The sequence below is a fragment of the Papio anubis genome, chromosome 10, assembly GCF_008728515.1.
Source record: "Papio anubis isolate 15944 chromosome 10, Panubis1.0, whole genome shotgun sequence".
Lineage (NCBI taxonomy): Eukaryota > Metazoa > Chordata > Mammalia > Primates > Cercopithecidae > Papio > Papio anubis.
Window position 1 is genome coordinate 114,903,242 of NC_044985.1, and position 18,374 is coordinate 114,921,615.

Below are 18,374 nucleotides of genomic sequence, written 5' to 3' on the forward strand. Positions count from 1 at the left end.
GCACAAAATATTCATAAAGAAATAATATTTAAAAGCCAGTGTGTTGAAAGAAAGGAATTCATATGTGCAGTTTATTGTCCAATGATATGGCTGTGACTTATGCATATGCCCTTGCACAATTCCTGCTCTGTGGAAGGCTTGTACAAATAGTAACATTGGCAAGATGACTGTTAGCTACAAGCCAAAAAAAATTATTCAAACAACAAATTAGAATGTAGTTAGCTTATTTTGGTGTGCATTTCATTTTTTAAAGCAGAAAATTACAACTTTTTTTTTTCATTAAAAATTGAATTACATACTTGGATTAAAGCAAAGTTTTTACTTACTGCTGCCTGTTATATCTTATGATGAACCACAAGTATAGTAATACTAAAGAGCAACAAAGTTGTTTTTTCATTTTCTTTACATGATACTTGTATAAACTGGATTTTAAAGCCTTGGGATACATTCCCTCATTTTACATTTAAAGGTTCGACTCCCAAAATTATGTGTTATCTGTGTGTTTAGAGGGGCAGGAGGAAGGAGACTCTGATCCAAAAAAGATTTAGAACCGCTGTATCAGACAATTGGCAGATAGTCACATAAATAAGTCCTGAGGGAGCCTAAACCAAGACCCAGTTTTTCCAAATGCTTGTTACTGTCTACACCCGCTGTGTCGTGTATAATAAGCACTCAATAAATATGACTGACTAGACCCAGCCACCAGGTCTTAAGAAACAGAGAGAGGGTCCTTCAGAAAGCTGTGGTTCCTGCCATACACCCAAGTGGTTATTGTGCTAGTAGTCCTGATTTTTAATTCCAATGTTACCTTCATTATGCTTCTACACAAAATCAGTATGGCTTTTCTACCTACTTGTTTCTCACATTCCAGTGTTCATTCCTTTCCAACAACATTTATCCCTCTGCTATCAGAATCGTGCCCATTCAAGACTCAATTAGCCTTAGAAAGTAATACTTACAGGTATGTCAGTTTTCCCTGGTTTTGATTATCTAGCTGAATTATAAATTTAAGAGAGAAAGCAAAAGTGGAACAGGAAAGAGCTTGGTATATTTCCTAGGGCTTAACCATTAGGCCTTGAACTTAGTAGAAAATACTTGTTGTCTAAGTCTCTAAATATAAATTTAGTTTAACTCTCTTTGTCTCTTATTAAGTAATAAAAATTATTTTACCTATAGCACCTGGCACTGTGCCAATAATTTATGAGCGATAGTAAATATAGTCTCAGCCTTTATGCTTAGGTGGCAGAACACTTGAGCGAGTTTGTTAGATAATTTGGGTATCAAATTATGGAAAGAACTTTAAGTTCTTAGCCTTATAGGAGTGAAAATAGAAGTTAAATGGTAGTTTCAACTACAAGATTTAGAATAACTTTTCAGTAGCCTCTTTGGTGTAATATCACTTTAAATTTTATTTTTATTTCATTGGAATGTTACTCATTGAAGAAAAGTTGTCCTATAATAATAGCCATTGATTTAAACCTATAATAATTGGTTCATTTTTAAATGCTGTAGAATCATGAAGTTGGAACAGACTTACAGAACGTCTAGTCCCATTCTTCCTCTTATTCAGATGAGGAAAGGACCCTGGAATGTTTGGTTAATTGAACATTGTCTAAATTGGCCCAACTATTTAGAGACAAAACAGAAACTAGAACATGAGTTTTAGACTTCATGGTTCCCTCTTATATAACTTATTGTTATTTTTCTCAGTACATATTAACTGATAGCATATATGTTATTACTGTATTTTCAGTTATTTGCTCATCTGGTTTTTGTTATTCCTGTAAAACAGTCAAGAAAAGCTCTCTCTAATTATGAAGGAGAAAACCCAAGTGATTTGCCTAATGTCATATAACTAACAAATTTAGCAAAACTAGAACTAGAACCCAGATCTTTAGTTTTCTAGTATATTGCTTTTTTCGCACCACCATACTGTTTTTCCCATATTGTTTCTAAGAATACGAGTGACAGTTAGTATTATTTCCAAATTATTCATACAAGGAAGTTTAGGCAAACTAAGAACATTCTCAAGAAAGAGTGATGGACTCTATTGTAGGGAAAAATAATCTAACCTTCCCTTATTGCAAAATTTCATTTTAACAGATACAGTTTTCATAAACTTCGTTCTATTCCTTTGAAATTTGAATTCACCACTCTCTGGAGTTTGAGGCTAGAGGACAGTTCCAACATAGAATTACAGATTTGAGTTGGTTTGTGGTAATAACTGCTATCATTCATAACAATAGTCTTTTTTTAAATGCCTTTTTAATAAATAAATTTTAATTAAATATCTGAAAAACCTAAAATGTCAATTAATTAAATGCAAGTCAGCTTCTATACAGTTGTATATAAATTATATTCAGTGTAGGATTTCGGTTCACTTTAGTATTGTTAAAAGAAAGTAGGGTAAGACCTCCAAACTCAGTGCCTGGGCCCTAGGAACTATGAAGGGCTTGAAACAGCCTTTCTGGAGAAGTTGGAAATTCGGGTTTTAATGTGAAATATTCCCATCTTAAATGTTGACAACTTACTTTGAATTTTTGTAAAGGATGTAGGCCAAACAAAATCTGCTACGGGCCAGATTCGGCCCTTGGGCCAATAGTATATGAATTTTATTTTCTTGGTTTGAATTACTGAAATAGTTTTCTGGCTGGTTTTTCCACCTTCATGCTTTTAGGCTGTCTTGTTCACAGGTATCTCCTTAAACTTTCTAAATCATCGTTCCATTTATCTGCAAAATAAAATGCAAATTGCTAAACCTGACATTCAAGACACTGTGTCATTTTGCTCTTAATTGCCTTTCCACTTTTATTTTTTATTACATGTGCTACAGAAAAATTGACTGTTCAAATTAGACAAGCCAGGTGAATTCCAATCTCTAGACCTTTGCTGACTTACTTTCCTTACCCTGATGCCTATATTCCTCTTCATCATTTGTCCAATTCTTCCAATACTTTCAAACTCACTTTTTATGTCTGCATTCTCTGTGAATTTGTCTCCTGACCACTGTTACCTCTTTCTGTGATATTTTTTCCTCCTTAGCATTCATATCTTAGGTAGTTTATGCCGCTTTGCCACTTTTATTTATATAATATATAATTATATATTATATTATAATGTATATTATGTATTATATTATATAATATAAATATATATGTTACATATTCATATATTATATATATTTTTATATTATATAATATATAAATGATACATATTACATATTTTATGTATTATATATTATAATGTATTTTTTATATAATACATATTTTATATCTAATATATATTATATATATTTTGTTTTGTTTTGTTTTTCTTGAGATGGAGTCTCGCTCTCTCACCCAGGCTGGAGTACAGTGGTGCAATCTTGTCTCACTGCAACCTCTGCCTCCCAGGTTCAAGGGATTCTCCTGCCTCAGCCTCCCAGGTAGCTGGGATTACAGGGGCCCACCACCATGCCTGGCTAATTTTTGTATTTTTAGTAGAGAGGAGGTTTCACATGTTGACCCTCTGGTCTTAAACTCCTGACCTCAAGTGATCTGCCCACCTGGGCCTTCCAAAGTGTTGGGATTACAGGCATGAGTCACCACGCCCACCTTTAATGCACACTCTTATGTGTGTTGGTTTTGTCTCAGTAAATGTTTGGTGATGGTGAAAAATCTAGAGCTGTATATGCTGCTTCAAAGGCTAGGAAAGAGCCTAGTTTCTTTTTTTTTCTTTTTTTTTATAATTTCAACTTTTATCTTAGATTCTGGGGGTACATGTGCAGGTTTGTTACATGGGTATATAGTGTGATGCTAAAGTTTGTGGGACAATTGATCCCGTCACCCAAATATTAAGCATAGTACCCAATAGTTTTTCAACCCAGCACCCTTCCCTCCTCCCTCTAGTTCCCAGTGTTTGTTGTTGCCTTCTTTGTGTCTGTGAATACCCAGTGTTTAACTCTCACTTATAGGTGAGAACATGCAGTATTTGGTTTTCTGTTCCTGCCTTAATTCACTTAGGATAATGGCCTCCATCTGCATCCATGTTGCTGCAAAAAACATGATTTCATTCTTCATGGCTGCAAAAATATCTTTTTATTAAAGTTTAATATACATTCAAAGACACGCACAAAATAATTAGCCTACAGCTTGATAAATTTTCACAGCTGCATACACCTGTGTAACCAGTACCCAATTCAAGATCATAACATTGCCAGCCTTCCAGAAGCTCTCTTTACATTCTCTTCTAGTTATTACCCCAGTCCTGCTGCTCCTCATGGATAGCCACTGTGCCAGCCAGGATCATCTTTTAAAAGATTGGGTCGGGTATACCATTAGTCAAGTTTGTCCTATTTTTTATCTTGTTGCAAATATGGAGAGAATGAAAAATAATTTCTCTTCTTATCAATACAAAAATAATTGCTAAGGCAACAATGCAAAAGTCAGAATTTCTTCATTATCAAGGCTTATTTATCAGTTTATTATTCAACTAAAGCAATACTGGGGGATTTAAATCTTTCATGTAACTTAGGAAATGTCCAGGAGTTTCTATAAATGACTTTTGTCTTCTGAACAAAATGCAAAATGACCAAGAAATAGGAAAATTGATGTTAAGCAGTGTGCTACCCCCCACATGGCTGTTCTTGCCATGGAGGAGGTACCAGAGAATAACTAGAATCCAGACCTATGGTTGAGTACTCATTTATACTGAGAAAGGAGTCCCCTTTCTATACATATATTCTCTCAATATTGAAGATCAGATTTCTTCTATTCAGTAATTAGAACTCTGTGAAAGATTTTTTTTTTTTTGAGACTGAGTTTTGCTCTGTCACCCAGGCTGGAGTGCAGTGGCACGATCTTGGCTCACTGCAACCTCCGCCTCTTGGGTTCAAGCAATTCTCCTGCCTCAGCCTCCCAAGTGTCTGGGATTACAGGTGTGCATCACCACGCCTGGCTAATTTTCATATTTTTACTACAGATGGGGTTTCACCATGTTGGTCAGGCTGGTCTCGAACTCCTGACCTTGTGATCCACCCACCTCAGCCTCCCAAAGTGCTAGGGTTACAGGCGTGAGCCACCGCGCCCAGCTCTGTGAAAGATTTTTAATTCTGCAATTTATGTTTTAAATGCCCATTGTTACCTATAACTTTTTCAGAAACGACTTGGTTAAAACTCTTCTGTCTTAACTTAAAATGTTACCTATAACACTGACTTCGCTTTCTGTTTATCAGGACCCCTGAACAATGCCCAAGTGTTGTCTCTTTGTTGTCAGAGAGTTACAACCCTCATGTGCGCTATGGAGCTGCAATGGCCTTGGGGATCTGCTGTGCTGGTACAGGAAACAAGGTAAAGCCCACAACCAATGGGGTCAGTTCTTTCTTGGCGCCAGACTGTTTTCCCTCACCGCAGAATTTATGTAACAGCTGTAAAAATACAAGTGCAGTATGATCTGTAAGACTGAACTTGCCGTACAAAGCTTCCCAGTACTCCCTCATTCTGTGATGCTGGATTGCCCAAAACTGCTTAAGAATAAATCATCACATTACATCAATAGCTGTAACTGAAACAATGCTTTTGAATTTCTTTTTGAAATCATTGATTTCTGGGTTTTTTGTTTTTGCTTTTGTTTATTTGTTTTGAAACAGAGTTTCACTCTTGTCATCCAGGCTGGAGTGCAGTGGCGCAAGCTCACCATGTTGGCCAGGCTGGTCTCAAACTCCTGACATCAGGTGATCCACCTGCCTTGGCCTCCCACAGTGCTGGGATTACAGGCATGAGCCAGCGCACCAGGCTTTTTTTTTTTTTCTTGCTTTTCTTTTGAGTCTTGCTCTGTTGCTTGGGCTGAAGTGCAGTGGCAGGAACACTGCCCACTGCCAACACACTCAGCTAATTTTTTTATTTTTCATGGAGAAGGGGTTTCACTATGTTGCCCAGGCTGATCTCAGACTCCTGGGATCAAGTGATCCTCCTGCCTCAGCCTCTCACAGTGCTGAGATTACAGGCATGAGCCACTGTGCCTGGCCCATTGATTTCTTTAAAAAAAGAAAAAATGAAGAAAATAAAATAGTTGTTGTTGTTGTTGTTAAATAACTACTCAGGTTATTTTATATGATTATTTTACATGTTTAATTTGTATAATTAGTGTTCCGGAAAACAAGGTTCTCATCCGAAGCCACTAAAATCAGCTGATTTGATAACTTTTCTGTTTTAAACAAATCATCAATGTACTATTTACGTGTTTTCTCATATCTAACCTTAATAGGTAACCTGGTATTTGTTAAGGCCTCAAAAGTTCCAAAAAAAAGAGTTGAATGGGGCAAGGTGATGATTTGAAAACATAATTGATCATGAGATTCATAAAGAAATGTGCTCTTGCATTAATAACATGTATTCATAATTCACAGCAATGACATAATCATGACACTTTGCCTCTCATAGCACATATGCACAAACCTTGACCATCTCCCAGAAGTGAACCTTTTAACAAAGTGTGTATGTATAAGACTGAGAGCAAGGCTATGCTCCTAGTGCCTTTCCATCAGAGAGAAAAGAGTCACTTTTTTATCATCTGTTGTCCAAACTCAAAACAAAACATAGTTGTAAGTTTATGGACTGATTCCAGGAATCTAAAAATTTTAATTTCCTTGAATTTTTTTCCAATAAAGAGTATTGGTGTTGTGGGCCGGGCACTGTGGTTCACACCTGTAATCTCAGCACTTTGGGAGGCTGAGGTGGGCAGATCACGAGGTCAGGAGTTTGAGACTAGCCTGACCAACATGGTGAAACCTCGTCTCTACTAAAAATACAAAAATTAGCTGGGCGTGGTGGCACACACCTGTAACCCCAGCTACTCAGGGGGCTGAGACAGGAGAATTGCTTGAACCCAGGAGGCAGAGGTTGCAGTGAGCCAGAATCCTGCCATTGCACTCCAGTCTGGGTGACAGAGCAAGACTGCGTCTCAAAAAATAAATAAATAAGTAAATAAAAGAGTATTGGTATTGTGTACAAATAAGTTTTCCTGGTCACATAAAACATTATTGAGGCTGGGAATAAAAATAGCTATTTTTGGCCAGGCACAGTGGCTCACACCTATAATCACTTTGGGAGGCCCAGGCGTTTGGATCACCTGAGGTCAGGAATTCAAGACCAGCCTGGGCAACATGGCAAAACCCCAACTCTACTAAAAATACAAAAATTAGCTGGGCGTGGTGGCACGCACCTATAATCCCAGCTACTCAGGAGGCCGAGGCAGGAGAATTGCTTGAACCTGGGAGGTGGAAGTTCCAGTGAGCCAAGATCATGCCCTTGCACTTCCGCCTGGGGGACAGGGGTGAAACTCTATCTCAAATAAAAAGGCCAGGCATGGTGACTTACGCCTGTAATCCCAGCATTTTGGGAGACCGAGGCAGGTGGATCACCTGAGATCAGGAGTTTGAGACCAGCCTGGCTAACTTGGTGAAACCTCTTCTCTACTAAAAATACAAAAATTAACCAGCCGAGCATGGTGGCTCACACCTGTAATCCCAGCACTTTTGGGAGGCGGAGGCGGGCAGATCACCTGAAGTCAGGAGTTCCAGACCAGCCTGCCTAACATAGCGAGACCCCGTCTCTACTAAAAATACAAAAAATTAGTGGCTGGACGCCGTGGCTCACGCCTGTAATCCCAGCACTTTGGGAGGCCGAGACAGGCGGATCACGAGGTCAGGAGATCAAGACCATCCTGGCTAACACGGTGAAACCCCGTCTCTACTAAAATATACAAAAAAAAAAAACTAGCCGGGCGAGGTGGCGGGCGCCTGTAGTCCCAGCTACTTGGGAGGCTGAGGCAGGAGAATGGCGTGAACCCGGAAGGCGGAGCTTGCAGTGAGCTGAGATCCGGCCACTGCACTCCAGCCCCGGCGACAGAGCGAGACTCCGTCTCAAAAAAAAAAAAAAAAATTAGTATGGTGGCAGGCGCCTGTAATCCCAGCTACTCAGGAGGCTGAGGCAGGAGAATCGCTTGAACCCATGAGGCAAAGGTTGCAGTGAGTGGACATTGTGCCACTGCACTCCAGCCTGGGCAACAAGAGTGAGACTGTCTCAAAAAAAAAAAAGCTATTTTTCACTACACATAGCAACAATCGTGTGATAAAGAGACATCCCTCCTTTCCAGCATTTCATCCTATTCTGTCTGCTTACCCTGCTTTTCTTTTTCTTTTTTGAGACAGTGTCTCACTCTGTCACTGTCACCCAGGCTGGAGTACAATGGGGCTATTATAGCTCACTGCAGCCTCAATCTCCCAGGCTTAATCAAGCCTCCCAGTTAGCTGGGACTGCAAACGCATGGCACCATGCCAGGCTAATTTTTTTTTTTTTTTTTTAAGAGAGACTAGGTCTTGCTGTGTCGCCTGGGCTTTATTTTTCTTCATAGCACTTACAACCACCTGATATATTTTACACCTATTTATTGTTTGTCTTTGGCGAAATGTAAGATCACTGAGAATATAATGTTCACTGCTGGAACCTAAAATTAAACCTTTGTTTGAATGATGGATGGCAAGATCATTAAAGGATATGATGGTGACCAAGTTGGACATCATCTCTCTCATTACAGAGTTTTGTTTTTTATTTTTATGTTTATTTATTTATGTATTTATTTTGAGATAGAGTTTTACTCTGTCACCCAGGCTGGACTTCAGTGGTGCAGTCTCGGCTTACTGCAACATCCGCCTCCCGGGTTCAAACGATTCTCCTGCCTCAGCTTCCTGAGTAGGTGGGATTACAGGCATGTGCCACCACACCCGGCTAATTTTTATATTTTTAGTAGAAGCAGAATTTCACCTCACCGTGTTGGCCAGGCTGGTCTCGAGCTTCTGACCTCAGGTTGTCCACCCGCCTCAGCTTCCCAAAGTGCTGGGATTATAGGCATGAGCCACCGTGCCCGGCCAGTTTTTTTAAATGTTTTAATTTATTTTGGGGGAGAATTTCTTACATGAGAATGTATCTTCAATTTTACTGGAGATGTCATTGGGTATATCAAATGTAGTTATAGAAATTGACCTTATTTTTTTTCTACAACACAACTGTTCTGTAAACAAAGGAAGAATATAGTTGTATGTTTTACTAAGTATTTCCCCCCTTGAGTCTTAAGTTGACATTTATGTCAGTCCTCATAAGTTAAATGTAAATTAGATTCTCTTTTCTTTTCAGATTATTGTAAACTTAATATGATATCTAGGAGCAAATGTTCTTTGAAACACAGCATCTGACAAGTTAATTCAATGGAAAAATTTTTATTACTCATGCTAAACAAGTCTGCTTTATTTCTAGATAATTTATGTGGTCTAGTTATCAGTACCTGTCTAACTGTGGATTGGGGCTTTGTTTTTGTTTTTTTTATTTCTTAAAAACCTGAAACATCTGTTTATTCTAAAATATACCATTGAGGTTGTATTACATACCTCAAAGGCCAAGTTACTGTCTTTTACCTTCTAAGTTGGAAATTTGGTTATATTTTTATCATGACTACTTCATAAAGAATATTGACAATATGTTTGAAAAATATACTCCGTCTGCACAGTGTCATTACATTTTTTAGTAATGTAGGGAGAAAGGATACCCATATCTGCTGTGTGTATTATCTGTTAATAGCTCTCATTTTAATATATATATGTAAGTTTACATGTAGAGGAATCCAAAGTCACTTTCCAACAAAGGATTCGGTTTATTCTTTTCCTTGGTCTTAGAATGAAGGATACTTGAGAAACATCCTACCAAATTAAGAAATATCTGATAATCTTAAAAGCCTATTACTCTTTTCCTCCCAGATTTATACCTACCTAAGGACCTTGTAAGGGATGTTGTGGTGTTTTTTGTTTGTTTTTCTTGTTGTTTTGTACTTTTTTGTTTTAACTCTAATCTCATGACAGATTAAAGGAACGTTGTGGGTTTTGTTTTGTTTTGTTTCGTTTTGTTTGAGACAGAGTCTCGCTCAGTTGCCCAGGCCCAGGCTGGAGTGCAGTGGCACGATCTCAGCTCACTGGAACGTCCACCTTCTGGGTTCAAGCGGTTCTCCTGCCTCAGCCTCCCTAGTAGCTGGGATTACAGGTGCCCGCCACCACGCCCAGCTGATTTTTGTATTTTTAGTAGAAACAGAGTTTCACCATGTTGGTCAGGCTGATCTGGAACTCCTGACCTCGTGATCCGCCCTCCTCGGCCTCCCAGAGTGCTGGGATTATAGGTGTGAGCCACCGTTCCCAGCCAGGAACGTTGTGTTTTAAAGTGGCTCTTCCCAAAGGTCCTGCAGAGTGAGAATAGAAGTTATATGGGGCAAAAGAGTGTTTGGTCAAATACATTGGACAAATGCTGGTATAAACAATAGTTGAGTGGTTTATAATAGGGCATCCTAGAACCTTTGTTATGATGTGTACATTCCTAGAACCTTTGATACAGTGTATACATATATTTTGTGTCTGCAAGAGGAGGTGATGTATATACAGTATGCCTGAACTCTCAAACTTATTTAATAAAGGACTTCTTTTTTCATAGAACTGACATTCTGAAGAATAGGATATTGGGGAAATACTGATAAATATTTTGGAAAATCTCGTCACCTGTGGTCTTAGGAAGTGCAACCATGAAATCAATTCTAGTCTATGATTTCATTTGTTTTGCTATTCTAGCTAGTAAAATCTTTTGTTTGGAAAATTTGAGGTTTTTTGTTTAAATTTTTTTGTCTTGATTTAATTTTTAAAATTAGGTCTTACAAAATCATCTGAGATGTTACTTTACTCTAATATTTGTTTTATTACTATTTTTATTTTTTCTTTTTTATGTTAGAGACAGGATCAACTATGTTGCCCAGGCTGGTCTTCAACTCTTGGGATCAAGCAATCCTCCCACCTTGCCTCTCAGAGTGTTGGGATTACAGGCATAAGCCATCGCAACCAACCTTACGCTAATATTAGAAAGAGGTTTATTTCCGTTTTTTTTTGTTTTGAGACAGAGTTTCACTCTTGTTGCCCAGGCTAGAGTGCAGTGGTGCTATCCTGGCTCACCGCAACCTCTGCCTCTTGTGTTCAAGTGATTCTCCAGCCTCAGCCTCCCAAGTAGCTGGGACTACAGGCACCTGCCACCACGCCCAGCTAATTTTTTTTTTTTTTTTTTGTATTTTTAGTAGAGACAGGGTTTCACCATGTTGGCCAGGCTAGTCACGAACTCCTGACCTCAGATTATCCACCCTCCTTGGCCTCCCAAAGTGCTGGGATTACAGGCATACGCCACCACGCCCAGCTAATTTTTGTATTTTTAGTGGAGAAGGGGTTTTACCATGTTGGCCAGGCTGGTCTCAAACTCCTGGCCTCAATTAATCTGCCCACCTTGGCCTCCCAAAGTGCTGGGATTACAGTAATGAGCCACCACGCCCACCCAGCCTGATGGGAAGTTGAATTATACAAATTTTGGATTCAGACTGGCCTGGGTTTGCTATCAGTACTTACTCGACTTTGGGCAAGTTATTTAACCTTCCTAACTCTCAGTTTGTTTGTTTATAAAGATTGTTTTGTGCTGGTTTTTGTTTGTTTTAGGAGTAAGAGGGTTATATAGGATAATATATAAAATACCTACTACTGTGTCTGAAAAGTAATAGGTGCTTATCAAATGTTAATCCCATTTCTCTTAATTTTTTATGACCTCTTACCTCAAGACAAGAGCACTCAGTTTCTAAAACTTCCTTTTTACTTACCCTCAGTTATATTGAAATTTAAGTAAAGCATAACCAGTTCTAAACTATTCCATTCACGTAGTTGTTAATTAACTTCTTACTACACAGTTGGATGAAAATATTGAGTGACTTAGAGTGAGAGTAGATATAGTCGTGCATCATTTAAGAACAAGGATGTGTTCTGAGAAATGGTGATTTCGCGATTGTACAAACATCATAGAGTATACTTTCACAAACATAGGTAGTTATGGTCTGTTGCTTCCAGAATACAAACCTGTACATCATGGTACTATACTGAATAGGCAGTTATAACACAGTGGTATTGCTGTATCTAAACATACAAAAGGTACAGTAAAAATACAGTATAAAAGATAAAAAATCATACAACTATATAGGGCACTTAACCCTGAATGGAACTTATAGGACTGGAACTTGCTCTGGGTGAGTCAGTGAGTAAGTGTTGAGTGAATGTGAGGGCCTAGGACACTATTGTCACTGTAATAGACTTTATAAATACTGTATACTTTGACTACTAAATGTATACATTTTTTCCTCCAGTAATTGATCTAGCTTATCTTTTTTTATAAATTTTTAATTATTTTTAATTTTTTGACTCTTGTAATAACACTTGGTTTAAAACACAAACGTGGGTGGGCGCAGTGGCTCACGCCTATAATCCCAGCACTTTGGGAGGCCAAGGTGGGTGGATCACCTGAGGTCAGGAGGTCGAGACCAGCCTGACCAACGTGGTGAAACCCATCTCTACTAAAAATACAAAAATTAACCAGGGGTGGTGGCATGCACCTATAATCCCAGCTACTCTGGAAGCTGAGTCAAGAGAATTCCTTAAACCCAGAAGGCAGGGGTTGCAGTGAGCCAAGATCGTGCCATTGCACTCCAGTCTGGGTGACAAGAGTGAAACTCCATCTCAAAAAAAAAAAAAACAAAAAAAAATTGTACCACTATACAAAAATATGTTTTCTTTATTTTCTGGAAGGTTTTTTTGTTTTCAAAATGATTTATTTGTTTTTATTTTTTAAACTTTTTTGTAAAAAACTAAGACACACACACACATTATACTAGGCCTGCACAGGGTCAGTATCATCAATAAGTCACTCAGGCAATAGGAATTTTTCAACTCCATTATAATGGGACTACCATCATATATGCAGTGTGTCATTGCCCAGAATGTTGTTATATGGCATATGACTATAAATTGAAAATTCACCCATATCAGCTTTATTTAAAAGTTGTGTTTGTTTTTTTAAATTCTTTCAGGAAGCCATTAATTTGCTAGAACCAATGACAAACGACCCCGTGAACTACGTGAGGCAAGGGGCACTCATAGCTTCAGCTCTCATCATGATCCAGCAGACTGAAATCACTTGTCCAAAGGTGAGCAAAGAAATTCCCTGGAAGAGAGATGGTTTGGCCTTTTCTTTAGTAACTCACCGTCTTTTGAGGACATTTTTTACTTCAATATGGTGAACACTGAAGTCACAGAAAGTAAAAGTAAAGAGAGCATTTTAGAGTATAAGAGAATCGGAAAAATTTAAATATGTTATGCTCTTTAAATATATTTTTTACAGACTTAATGGTCCCTTTGTTAATTTAAGTTTATAACCATGCTTGAAAAATTAGAATTCTTGGGGTGTTAAAATCATAAAATGAACTCTTTTTTTGCCTTTCACTATCCTTTTAAAATGTATTCAGGCCGGGCACAGTGGCTCAAGCCTGTAATCCCAGCACTTTGGGAGGCCGAGACAGGCGGATCACGAGGTCAGGATATGGAGACCATCCTGGCTAACACGGTGAAACCCCGTCTCTACTAAAAAATACAAAAAAACTAGCCGGGCGAGGTGGCGGGCGCCTGTAGTCCCAGCTACTCGGGAGGCTGAGGCAGGAGAATGGCGTAAATCCGGGAGGCAGAGCTTGCAGTGAGCCGAGATCTGGCCACTGGGTGACAGAGCGAGACTCCGTCTCAAAAAAAAAAAAAAATGTATTCAGTGGGATAACTTTTTCCTCTGATAATACAGGATGTAAACTTAGGCAGTCCATGACTTTTTTGATCTATCCTTCTAAGGTAATTTTTTAAAAAGCCTGCAGTCACTTTGTATCATACATACAATCTTAGTTTAGAAATGAGTACATCCACATTCTCTTTTGGAATGTCATTGCCCTCCTAGGCGATCTTTTTGGGTGGAGTTCCAAATGGCTCCAAGACAGCTTTCTTTTCGACTTCACCCACATCTGCTCCACAGAAATACTCTTACACATTTTGCGCTTCTGGATAGGAATATAATAGGCTGTCAGTGCTAGTACCTCAGCTAATAGCTAATGCCTCGGTGCACAGCAGCCCCTGATCATATTGTGCACTCCAGGTGGACCCTCTGAAGCCCTTTTCTGTAAACTTGGAGTGAGGGGGAAAGACTCACAACCCAGCTTGCCCCAAAGAGATCCCCTTCACATATCCTCCACAATCCACACCCACCTTGTGGGTGACTCCATAATAGTTTTGAAACACCTGTTTTGAAATTCTCGGATGAGCCAAGCACGGTGGTTCATTCCTATAATCCTAGTACTTCGGGAGGCTGAGGTGGGAGGATCACTTGAGCCCAGGAGTTCAAGGCTAGCCTGGGCAACATAGGAGGAGGCCTCATCACTACAAAGAATTGAAAAAGAATTAGCTGGGCATGGTGGCATGCATCTGTAGTCCCAGCTATTTGGGAGCTGAGTTGGGAGGATTACTGAAGCCCAGGAGGCTGAGGCTGCAGTGAGCCGTGGTTGTGCCACTGCACTCCTTCCTGGGTGACAGAGCAAGACCCTGTCTCAAAAAATAAAATAAAATTCTCTCATGACAATCTCTCAGTCCTCAGGTTGTTAGTGTTTGATATCTCATGTATCTCGTCACTTCAGCCAAAACTTCTCATTCTACTAAGAAACAGAAAATGCATATATCTTGTTTTTAATACATGTATTAAATTAGCATGCTTGATATACTAAATAGACATGTATATCTTACACAACATTTTCAGATCTTCTAATTCTTAAAGCTAGGGATTTAGTATCCATTTATTAATTCTGCTCATATAATGAGAAGTAGTCGAAAAATTGATAACAGAAAAAACCATTGGCATTCAGTCTTATGCCTAATCGAGCAAATATAGAACACCACCCTCATTTTCAGCAAAGTAGATTTGAGGAGGTAGAGAAAAGAAAAATTTCCAGAACTCATTGATTATTCATTCTAATTTTATTGAGCTTTGTTTAATAAATTTCAAGTTCTAAACAGTTGCTGTCATCTTTGCTTCATTTATTTAGTGTTTCTCTTTCTGTCTCAAAATCATTTTCAGGACTTTCAAGAATTGTATTATTACAAAGATAGAATCTGACTTCTCGTCCTGTTTTTATAACGTATTACTTAATATACTACATCTTCTAGAACATAAACATCTTTCCAAACACCACATTTCTTTTTGTTTTTAAATATAGCAGCTATCATGTAAGTAGCTTTTACATCTTTTATTTTTGCTTTTGATCTTCAACTGAGCTTTTGGAGTTATCCACTGAGTAGTGTCATTAAAGAAACAAATTTTGGTCATGGAATGCACCTCCTCTAACAGTAATACATAGACATTTATTCACTTTGACCCCACGTGTTGCTTTCATGTTACTTGTATTGTCAGCAAGACAAATGTTCTGTCTTCCCATCCTCTGCTGTAGGATTTCATTGATTTTACAATTATTATCTCTGTTCCAAAAGCGGCAGAGTCCTTTGGGAGTTGGATAATCATTCCAGGAACTGTTGTTGAACCAAGTCTTACCTGGTGCAGATACGCGGGCACACTCCCATCTTCAGGTTGTACCAGAATCTTAGACACTGATTAAAATGTCAAAGTGAAGTCACAACTAGTAGCCTCTGCCATTAATATAAACTGAGTAGATAAATGTAAATGTATATGCCACTGACTAAAAAAGCAAAATTTACAGTATGAAACTCAAAAATTATTTCAGGAAACACTACTCTTTAGAGCGAAGTTGTTATTCAGCTTAAGAATTCTTAAAGTTAATTTCATTGTTTTCTGTTATTAAGCAAGTGATAAAGAATTTCATAGACTACAGTTTATATCATCTTTCCTTTATCTGATAATTGCCAACAAGACAAAATTGACATTTTGGGGATGGTATACAGCATGTTGCCGAAAAGAAAAATCTGTTGAGAAACTCTGAAGAGGAGTAGATTCTCAAGGCTATAGAGTCTTAATTGCAAGGTTGCAAAACCAGTCCATGAAATAAAGTGGAAATGGCTCAAAAATAAAGATCAAATGTAAATTTTATCAATAATTATAAACCCCTCTCAAAGGAATTCAAAAGAGAAATTTCTCAGATATTTTGTGAAATTCACAATGGAAATTTCCAAAGGAAATGTCTTATATAACCATTAATATATGTCACATCCCTAACACTTAGCTCCACACATTGCCCTCTTAGTTGAAGTATTTCCAGTACATCTTTGCTTTGTTTCTCTCAGTTTCTCGCTAGCTCATGCTCACAAACATAAACCCAGAAACATGCACACATCCCTAGATCAAAGGTTCACATTTAACAAGGGTAATGTTCTTTTTTAGGTCCTTGGAGCTATTTTGCTCTAAGAACCCAACTCTCCTCTTTATTAAATTATCTATCTTTTGTTATTCTTGTTAAATGAAATCCACCATTAAGATGGGCACAGTGGCTGAGGCAGGAGAATTGCTTGAGCCTGGGAGTTCAAGGCTAGCCTGAACAACATCCCAAGACCCTATCTCTAAACAAACAAACAAACAAAAAATCACCATTAACAGTTACTTGAACATGTACATATTAAGTATCATATATAAACTCACATCAAAATATTACACTGTAAGTATAGAATCTGATGTTCCTATTACCAATATTATTTGGCCTAAGGCCTGGTATAGGAAAGCTTCTCCTATCATTGACAAGTACCCTCTTTGGAAGTAGAATTAAAGCTCCTGCAGTTCTAAAATAAATCACGGTATATATAATTTTATAGCATAGCACATTTGTAAGTAGTAGTCTATCTCTATTACCACACTGTCATTTTAAGATAGGGACTTGAACTCTTACAGTGTCAGTGGTAATAAAAAAGAAAAAGGCTACAAAAACTGCCATAAGCAAATTAATGCTGATAAAATTGAGGAGGGAGCTGAAAACTCATTTGGGATCCTGATAATGGGGAAGTCATGAGAGCATCAACAAGAATATTTTGAAGGAAGAATAAAGATAATATTCATTTCAGGCATATTCAGTTTGACATGACAGCATGTCAGTTGGAAATAACATGGGAGCATAGGAAAAAAATTAGAAGCTAAATACGGAGATTTGGGAACTAGCCATAAAAAAAATTATATAGGCCAGGCGCAGTGGCTCACGCCTATAATCCCAGCACTTTGGGAAGCCAAGGCAGGCGGATCACGAGGTCAGGAGTTCAAGACCAGCCTGGACAATGTAGTGAAACCCCGTCTCTACTAAAAATACAAAATAAATTAGCTGGGTATGGTGGCAGGCGCCTGTAATCCCAGCTACTTGGGAGGCTGAGGCAGGAGAATCACTTGAACCTGGGAGGCAGAGGTTGCAGTGAGCTGAGATCACACCACTGCACTCCAGCCTGGGTGATACAGTGAGACTGTCTCAACGGAAAAAAAAACGTGTGTGTGTGTGTGTGTGAGTGTTTATAGCCCTTTACCATTGCAAAATCCAAAAAGCTCTGAAAATTCAAAGAGATTTGTTTGTTTTTAAAGACTCATTTGGATGCAATTAATTCATTATCATTTATCCTACTTAGTATAAATATTCATATATTGTGCTACTTCAGAAATAATTTATTATGGGATATAATAATATATGGAGCAATACTACACTGGGTGTATTGTATAATATGTAGATATGCATCATGTTAGCCCTCTAAATTCTGAATTCCAAAATACATCTCACCTCAAGAATTTCATAGAAGGAATTACAGACGTATAGTTGAAGTCATAAGCACAAATATAATTTCACAGACAGAAAAAACACCTCCAGGCCGGGCGCAGTGGCTCACGCCTGTAATCCCAGCACTTTGGGAGGCTGAGGTGGGCGGATCACAAGGTCAGGAGATCGAGATCATCCTGGCTAACATGGTGAAACTCCGTCTCTACTAAAAATAGAAAAATTAGCCTGGCGTGATGGCGGGCGCCTGTAGTCCCAGCTACTCAGGAGGCTGAGTCAGGAGAATGGCGTAAACCCAAGAGGCAGAGCTTGCAGTGAGTCGAGGTCGTGCCACTGCATTCCAGCCTGGGCAACAGAGCCAGACTCCATCTCAAAAAAGAAATAAAGAAAAAGAAAAAACACCTCCAAAACTGATCCTTGATGTACAGCTACATTTCCATAACCAGGAAGATAGAAAAATAGAAAGGAGGAGTCACATTCAGATGATAAGTACCAACAGAAACAACTCCAAGGAACGTTATTGCTTCCTCCCTGACATCTAAGAGTCGGCTTTTTCCCAGCAGTATACAAGTAAAAACTTGATGAATGTTAAAAATGCATGCTTTTTGAGAAGGTAGATTTTAAATACTCATACATAGTACAATGCATGGATCACAGAGTTGCATAAAATTTTAATTGTCTTTTTTTGTGAGATTGTCGTGAAA

The 18,374-nt window shown here is 38.4% G+C and overlaps 1 protein-coding gene across 1 annotated transcript in view; it reads left to right on the forward strand.

Annotated features, from left to right (window-relative positions):
* Positions 1–18,374, forward strand: part of PSMD1 (proteasome 26S subunit, non-ATPase 1) — a 120,816-nt gene that overhangs the window by 80,795 nt on the left and 21,647 nt on the right. The window contains exons 17-18 of the mRNA XM_003908061.4: positions 5,213–5,327; positions 12,961–13,077. Of these exons, the coding sequence (XP_003908110.1) occupies positions 5,213–5,327; positions 12,961–13,077 (232 nt within the window). The remainder of the gene's footprint in view (positions 1–5,212; positions 5,328–12,960; positions 13,078–18,374) is intronic.